Below are 9317 nucleotides of genomic sequence, written 5' to 3'. Positions count from 1 at the left end.
TCAAGTGGATGGCTTTAACAAACAGAAATTTATTCTCTCACAGTATAGGAAGCTAGAAATCTGAATTCAGGGCACCAGCTCCAGGGGGAGGATTTCTGTCTCTCTGTCGGCTCTGGAGAGCCATCAATCTTCCCCTGGTCCAGTAGCTTCTCAGTGCAGGGACCCCAGGTCTAAAGGATGCACTCCACTCCTGGCTCTTCTTGCTTGGTGATAATGAGGTCTCTCTCCTTGATTCTTTTATGTTTCAAAAGAGATTGACTTAAGATAAAACCTAATCCTGTAGATTGAGTCCTACCTCATTAACATAACTGCCTCTAATCCTGCCTCCTTAGAGGTTAGGATTTACAACACATAGGATAATCACATCAGATCACAAAATGGTGGACCATGACACAATACTGGGAATCGTGGCCTAGCCAAGTTGATACACGTTTTTGGGGGACACAACATTCAATCCCTAACAGTGACCTTATGAATAACAGAATGAAATGTTACCTGGTCCTACGCCATCTTCACTATCTTTGATCTTTGATATGTTTGAGTCCATTGTTGTGGCTCTTGTGGCAATCCATCTGATTGAGGGTTTCCCTCGTTTTCACTAACCCTCAACGTTACCAAACATGATGTCCTTTTCTAGGAATTGGTCTTTCTTGATGAGGTATCTAAAGTAAGCAAGCCGAAGTCTCGACATCTTTGCTTCTAAGGAATGTTTTGGTTGCATTTCTTCTAAGACTGATTTTGTTCTTTTTTTTGGTATTCTATGGTATATTCAATATTCTTTGCCAACATCACAGTTTGAATCCATCAATTTTTCTGTCTTTCATTTTTCATTATCTAACTTTCACATGTGTATGAAGCAACTGAAAAGACCATGACTTGGGTCAGATACATCTTAGTTATTAAAGTGAAATCTTTGCTTTTGAAAACTTTAAAGAGGTCTTTTAAAGCAGATTTGTCCAGTGTAAGGCATCATTTGATTTCTTGCAATAGTCAAGAATTTCTGGCCTAGCTGGCTCCAAAGCTGTGTTCTTTCCATGAGGTTTCACTTCTTCCAGTGAAAAGAAAAAAATTTTGGACAGAGGGAAGAACATGAGGAGAGGAAGCAAAAAAAGGTCAGGATGTGTCTGGGAAACAGTAAATGGTTCACTCGGGATGAAGTTGTGGAGTGTGTAAAGGAGAATGGCACAGAATGAAGCAGGACAGGTTGAATAGATCAGCCCTTGGAGAACCTGAGTGCCAAGCTAAGCTTCTTGGACATTATCCTGCTTGTAAGAAGCCACAGAAGGATTTTTTAAAAGTCAGACTTAAACAAAATATTGCTTACATACAGTAAAATTCACTCTTTGAAGGTGTACAGCTTTGACAATGTATATGGTTGTGTAATCACTACCACGGGCAGGATATAGATTGTTGCCATCACTCCCCAGAATTTCCTTGTGTCACTGTGGTTAGTCCTCTTCCCCTACTCAAGTCTCTGTCAACTACCGGTATGATTATCATCTTTATAGTTTTTTTAATAGTATTTTATTCTGATTTAATTTATGAAGAGGTAGGTGCATTTGGGGGTTGATACCAATTAGTTTACAGCCATAATTTCACTTTCCTACTGAAAAGCTATATATTTAATTTTATTAAGGTAAAATGTATATTAAAAATTTGCCATTTTAATCATTTTTAAGTGTACAATTCAGTGATATTAATTACATTACCATGTTGTGCAACCATCGCCACTATTTCCAAAAGCTTTTCGTCATCCCCAACAGAAATTCCTACCCACTGAACAATAACTTCCCACTCCCGTCCCACCCAGTCCCTGGTAACCACTAATAAACTTTTGTCTCTATGCATTTGCTTCTTCTAGATATTTCATATATGTGGGATCATACAGTGTTAGTCTTTTTGTGTCTGATTCATTTCACTTGGCATATTTTCAAGGTTTATCCATGTTGTAGCATGTATTAGGACTTTATTTCTTTTTATAGTGGAATAATATTTCATTGTTTGTAAATACCACATTTTGTTCATCCATTCATCTGTTGATGGTCACTTGAGTTGTTTCCACCTTTTGGCTATTGTGAATAATGCTGCGATGAATATCGGTGTACAAGTATCTGTTTGAGTCCCTGCTTTTATTTCTTTTGGGTGTATACCCAGGAGTGGAATTGCTGGGTCATATGGTAATTCTATGTATGACTTTTTGAGGAACTGCCAAACTGTTTTCCACGGTGGCTGCACCATTTTACATCCCCACCAGTAATACACAAGTGTTCTAATTTCTCCACATCTTCTCCAACGCTTGCTATTTTCTGTTTTTCTGATAATAGCCATCCTAGTGGGTATGATGTGGTGTCTTATTATGGTTTTGATTTGCATTTACCTAATGACTAATGATGTTGATCATCTTTTCATGTACTTTCTGGCCATTCGTATATCTTCCTTGGAGAAATGTCTATTCAAGTCCTTTGGTCATTTTTAAATTGTGTTCATCTTTTTTGTTATTGAGTTGTAGGAGTTCTTTATCAGATATATGGTTTGCAAGTATTTTTTCCTATTCCATAGGTTGTCTTTTCACTTTCTTGATAATGTCCTTTGATGCACAAACATTTTTAGTTTCAATTAATCCAATTTATTTATTTTTTCTTTTGTTGCTCATGCTTTTCGTGTCCTGTCTAAGAATACATTGCCAAAAACAAGGTCTTGAAGGTTTACGCATACATTTTCTTCTAAGAGTTGTATGGTTTTAGTTCTTATATTTAAAGTCATTGACCCATTTTGAGTTAATTTTTGCATATGATGTGAGGTATGTGTCCAACTTCCGTTTTTTGCATGGGAACATCCATTTGTCCCAACACTATTTGTTGAAGAGACTATTCTTTCTCCATTGAATGAACTTGGCATTCTTGTTAAAAATCATTTGGCCACAAATATATGGATTTATATTTGGACTGTCAATTCTATTCCATTGGTCTATATGTCTATCATTATACTAGTACCACACTGTTTTGATTACTGTAGCTTTATGGTATGTTTTGAAATCGGAAGGTATGAGTCCACCTGCTTTGTTCTTCATTTTGAAGATTGTTTTTAGCTATTTGGGGCCCTTTGCAATTCCATATGAATTTGAGGATTAGTTTTTCCATTTCCAGTAAAAAAGCTGTTGGAATTTTAATAGAGAATGCATTGTATCTGTAAATCACTTTGGGTAGTATTGACATCTTAACAATACTAAATCTTCCAATCTGTGAACCTGGGATGTCTTTCCATTTATCTAGGTCTTCTTTAATTTCTTTCAGCAATGTTTTACAGCTTTCAGCATACAAGTCTTTAACTCCTTGGTTAAATTTATTCGTAGGTATTTTATTCTTTTAGATGCTGTTGTAAATGGAATTGTTTTCTTAATTTCCTTTTCAGATTGTTCATTGCTGGTGTATAGAAACACAACTGATTTTTGTATGTTGATCTCGTACCCTGCAGCTTTGCTAAATTCATTTAATAACTATAGTGGCTTTCTTGTGGATTCTGTGGAATTTTCTATACATAGCATCTTGTCATCTGTGAATAGAGATAATTTTACTTTTTCCCTTCTAATTTGGATGCCTTTTATTTCTTTTTCTTGCCTAATTGCTCTGGCTAAAATTTCTGGTACAAAATTGAATACCAGCAGGCATGTTCGTCTTGTTCCTATTCTTAAGGGCAAGTTTTCAGTCTTTCACCATGAGTATTATGGTCGTTGTTTTAGTGCTGTTGAGTTGGTTCCAACTCATAGTGACCGTTGTGTACAACAGAACAAAACACTGCCCGGTCCTGCACCATCCTCATGATTTTTGTTATACTTGAGCCCATTGTTGCAGCCAGTGTGTTAATCCATCTCATTGAAGGTCTTAAGTTAGCTATAGGTTTTTCATATCATGTTCAGTAATTTCTCTTCTATTCCTAGTTTGCTGAGTGTTCATATCATGAAAGGGTGTTAGATTTTGCCTTTTCTGCATCAATGGAGATAATCATGTAATTCTTTTCCTTCATTCTATTAATGTGGTATATTACATTGATTGATTTTCTTATGTTGAAGCACCCTTGCATTCCTAGAATAAATTTGTCTTGGTCATGATGTATAATCCTTTTTATATGCTGATGGACTTGATTTGCTAGTATTATGTTGAAGATTTTTACATCTACGTTCGTAAGGGATACTGGTCTATAGATTGTTTTCATGTGATGTCTTTATCTAGCTTTAGTATCAGGGTAATGGTGGCCTCATAGGAAGAGTTAGGCAGTGTTCCCTCCTGTATTTTTTTGGAAGAGTTTGAGAAGGATTAGTGTTAATCTTTAAATGTTTGGTAGAATTTCTCAGCGAAGTCCTGTTTTTGATTACTGATTCAGCCTCTTGTTATAGGTCTGTCGAGATTTTCTATTTCTTCTTGAGTAAATGTGTGTGTTTTCAGGAACCCTCCATATAGTTTTTCCTTTTCCAAAATTTGTCATATAAATGGAATCCTGCCACATGTAGAATTTTGCATCAGGCTTCCTTCATTGTGTATAATGCTCTTGAGATTCATCCCTGTTGTTGCATGTATTAGTAGTTTTTTCCCTTTGAAGGCTGAATTGTATTTCATTGTATGGATGTACCATAATTTGTTTATCCATTGCCCATTTGAGGAACATTTGGATTGTTTCCAGTTTTGGTGATTTTGAATAAAGCTGCTATAAACAGTCATATAGTTCTTTATGCAGATATGTTTTAATATCTCCTGGGTAAATATTTAAGAGTGGAATTTCCAGACTGTTTGGTAAGTGCATATTTAACTTTGTAAGGAACTACCAAATTATTTTCTGAAACGGCTGTACTATTTTGCATTCCTAATTGCAATACATGAGGGTAACTGCTCCACATACTTGTCAGCACTTGGTATTGTCAGTTTTTTTATTCTTTCTGATTTTCGCCATTCTAATAAATGTATTTCATTGTGGTCTTAGTTTGTATTTCTCCAGTGACAATGAAATTGAGCATCTTTTCATGTGCTTTGTCCATAGCTCTCCTTTGGAGTAGTATCTTCAAATCTTTTGCCCATTTTAAAAAATGGGTTGCTTGTTTTCTTATTAAGTTTTGAGAGTTCTTTATATATCCTAGATATAAGTCTTTTATCAGATATGTGTTTTGCAAAAATTTTCTCCTGGACACTTAGAAGTAATTTAGTGGGAAGTAACTCCTGGGTTTTAGAAACAGTCTGTGACATTGTGGGGATGGGGAGGGATAGAGACAAGGAGGCTGTCTTGATGGTCCAGGTGAGAAATGAGGCTCTGAACCAGGGCAAGGGCAGTGGGGATGGGGAGGAGTGAACAGTATAAGGCATGGAGACCCACTGGAAGGTATAATGGCCTCTTTTACCTTGGTGAGCCCTCCCTCCCTCCCTCCCTCTTTCTTTGACAAATATTTGTGGAGCACCTACTAAGAACCAGGTAATGTTCTAGACATGGGGGAAATATCAATAAAGAAATCCCTGTGTTCATGGAGTTTAGTTCTTGGTGGAGAAGAGAATAAAGAAACACACAAATGTGTGTAACATAATGGCTGGTAGGTGCTGTTTGACACAATACCTAAGGGTTCTTATTGAGATGCCATTGTCCAAATGACTCTCCAGTTGGGAACCAGAGTCCTCAGGGATTCTACCCAGAGGAAATGATCAGAGCAGTGGGAGGAACACTGGACTGAGGTCGGGAACCCTGGGCTTGAATTCTATCCTGCCTCTGGCCATCAGGGTGACCTTAGGTAATTTTCTTCCTCACTTGGGCCCTCAGTCTCAGGGTTGGGCTAGATGATTTTTCAGGTGCTAGAATTTCATACTGAAGTTCTTACAAACCAACTTAGAGGCTCTGACAAGCCAAACTATGTGCAAAGTGAAGGGACCTCCTTCTTAGAACTAGGCTGTTTTGTTTGAAAAGGTCTGGAGATCATCAATTTTGGCCTCTCACTCAGTGTAGGATCCCCTGTGAAGCATGTCTGACAAGTGGGTACCTGTTTATCCCCTGTGGCTGCCCCTTCAGGGATGGGGAGATTACCCTCTTCCAATGGCCCAGTTCCATTTTCTCTTTCTCTCTGTTTTTTTTTTTTTTTTTAAAGGGAAAGGATCACACCTTTTACTACAGGGAATTGTGTTCCAACTGTGGATTACAATTCAGATCCTACTCCTTAAAGCTGCATGTGAAGGACAGGCCTGCAGTGACCTGAGGGCCCAAAGGCCTGAAGAAAATCTAGGGGCGTGACGGTGGAGTGGGAATGGGAGTCTTGGAGAAAAGACACTTGAGAATGCCTGGGAGAGACGTGGTGGGATCACCTTTGCTGGAGCCATCTACCTGGCGGTCACAATGTCTGCTGGAACAGCTGGGGCCAGATACTTTTTGATACAAGAGATCAGTTATCCTGAGAATTCAAATTGGATAGTGACATCGACATAGGAGCCGGACAGCAGATGGACTGAAGGGGTGGAATATGGTGGACCCTCTTGGAACGCCCTCTATTCTAAAGCCAGAGTGCTTGACTCCCTATTCATTAAAGTCCAAAAAGAGGTGGGACGGTGTAGCATATGTCAAATGGAGGCTCTATGCCCCTTCCAGGAATACCCCATCACCATCCAAGGGTACTTCTGGAAGCGTGGCAGGCCTCACTGCTGACCTCCAGGCAGTGTCCCACTATTGGAAACAATCGGCTTCACCCACAAAGTCAGCTTTTGCGGGCACCCCAATCTAGTCCAAAAGTGGGTCGGTTGGGGTGTGTCACAATGTCCAGAGCTTCTTCCCTCACTGTTTGTCAGTGAGAGATTGGGTAGGATGGGGAGAGTGGGTCAGTCATCCCTAAAGAGGAGGAGGAAAGGACACACCATGGCCTCAGTCACGAAGATGACATAGTAATAAAAAATATTTCAAACACTATCTTCAGAGCATGAGTTTCTCAAAGAAAACAGTTACTTTCTCACTCATGTTGAAACGACTGTTTTGGAAGAAGTAAAACTTTATTCACAGACAACATGATCATCTATGTAAAAAATTCTACTGAACCGACAAAAAAACTACTAGTTGTAATAAGTTAGTTTAGCAAGGGTTCAGGATACGTGATCAACCTACAAAAATAAACTTTCTATATACTAGCAACAGACAAACAAATATTGAAAATTAAAAATACCATTTATAATAGCATCACACTATGAAATACTTAGGTATAAACTTGACAAAATATGTACAAGATCTGTACTTTGAAAACTATAAAACATCGCTGAGAGAAATTTTGAAAGACCTAAATAAGGGGAGAGATATACTATATTCATGAATCAAAAGACGCAATATTGTTGAGATGTCAGTGCTCCTCAAATTGATCTATAGATTCAATGTGATACCAATCAAAATTCCAGTAGGTTTTTTTTTTTTTTTTTTTTGGTAGAAATTGACAAGCTGATCCTAAAACATGGAAATACAAAAGACATAGATCAGCTAAAAACAAAGCTTTAAAAAGAACAAAGTTGGAGAGCTAACACTACCTGATTTCAGACTTATTATAATGCTACAAGAATCAAGGCAGTGTACAAATGATGTTGATTTAGACAGGAGAATCCAGAAATAGACCCACACATATGTGGACAACAGATTTACAACAAAGGTACAAAGGCAATTCAGTGGAAAAAGGGTAGTCTTTTCAACAAATGGTGCTGGAACTATTGGATATCCATATGCAAAAAAGTGAACTATGATCAATGCCTGCACCATATACAAAAATTAACTCAAAATTGATCTTATACTAAATGTAAAACATAAACTATAAAGCTTCTGGAAGAAAACATAGGAGGAAATTGTTGGACCTTGGCTTAGGCACAGATTTCTTAGACATAATGCTAAAGTATAATTCATAAAAGAATAAATTGTTAAATTGGACTTAAAAAAAATTGTTCTTCTAAACTAGTAAGAGAAAGAAAAGATAAGCCACAGACTGGGATAAAGTATCTGCAAAGAATATATTTGATAAAGGACTTATATCCAGAATATATTTTTTTTAAAAATCTCAAAACACAATAATAAGGAATCAAACAACTCAATAACAATTGTTCAAAAGGTATAAACAGACACTTTACCAAGAGGTTATATGAATGGCAAATAAACACATGAATAGATGCTTAACATGATTAGTCATTAGGGAAATGCAAATTAAAACCACAGTGAAATATCACTACACACCTATTAGAGTGGCTGAAATTTAAAAGACTGACCATACCAAGTATTGGTGCGGAGGTGATGTGGAGCAACTGGAACTTTCATACATTGCTGGTGGGAAAGTAAAGTGATACAACCTCTTTGGAAAAGTTTGGCAAGTTAAAAAGTTAAACATACTCCTATCACATGATCCAGCCATTCCACTCCTACGTATTTACCCAAGAGAAACGAAAGCACACATCCATACAAAACTTGTACGTGAATGTTCATAGCAGCTTTATTTGTAAGACAAAAACTGTAAGCAACCTAAATATCCATCAGTAGGTAATGAATAAAAACTGTGGTATATCCATAAAATGGGATACTACTTAGCAGTAAAATGGAATGATACAACATGAATGAACATCAAAATAATAATGAAAGAAGCCAGACTAAAAACAATGACAAAACATGTACTGCATGATTCCACTTACATAAAACTCTAGAAGATGCAGACTAATCTATAGTGACAAATTGATGATTTCCTGGCAACAGTGGTGTGAGGGGATGTAGGGGAAGGAGGGGGATTGCAAAAGGGCATGAGGCAACTTTTGAGAATGATGAATACCTTTACTATCTTAATTATAGTGATGGTTTACAGGTGTATACATACGTCAGGATATCAAATTGCAAGCTTTAAACATAGTTTCTTGTATGTTAATTGTACTTCTTAATACATGGTTACAGTATAGAAAGACCAAGGAGAAATAACAACTAAATGCAGTGTTGTTGTAAGATGCTGTCAAGTTGGTTCTGACTTATAGTGACCCCGTGTACAACAGAACGAAGCACTGCCCAGTCCTGCGGCATCCTCACAATTGTTATACTTGAGCCCATTGTTGCAGCCACTGTGTTAATCCATTTCATTGAAGGTCTTCCTCTTTTTTGCTGACCCTGTACCAACTATGATGTCCTTCTCCAGGGACTGGTCCCTTCTGATAACATGTCCAAAGTATGTGAGATGAATTCTTCTAAGGAGCAATCTGGCTGTACTTCTTCCAAGACAGATTTGTTTGTTCTTCTGGCAGTCCATGGTATATTCAATATTCTTCACTAACATGATGATTCAAATGTGTCAATTC

The 9317-nt window shown here is 37.4% G+C and overlaps 1 protein-coding gene across 1 annotated transcript in view; it reads left to right on the top strand.

Moving 5' to 3' along the window:
- The window catches only part of CIMAP2 (ciliary microtubule associated protein 2), a 38260-nt gene extending 32069 nt beyond the window's left edge, over window positions 1-6191 (top strand). The window contains 1 exon segment of the mRNA XM_023727033.1: window positions 6119-6191. Within this exon segment, the coding sequence (XP_023582801.1) occupies window positions 6119-6191 (73 nt within the window).
- Window positions 6192-9317: the final 3126 nt, after the last annotated feature.

The sequence above is a fragment of the Trichechus manatus genome, unplaced genomic scaffold, assembly GCF_000243295.1.
Source record: "Trichechus manatus latirostris isolate Lorelei unplaced genomic scaffold, TriManLat1.0 scaffold00015, whole genome shotgun sequence".
In the NCBI taxonomy this organism is placed as follows: domain Eukaryota; kingdom Metazoa; phylum Chordata; class Mammalia; order Sirenia; family Trichechidae; genus Trichechus; species Trichechus manatus.
The sequence above is the reverse complement of the archived record's forward strand: the minus strand, read 5'-3'. Positions and strand labels throughout refer to the sequence as shown.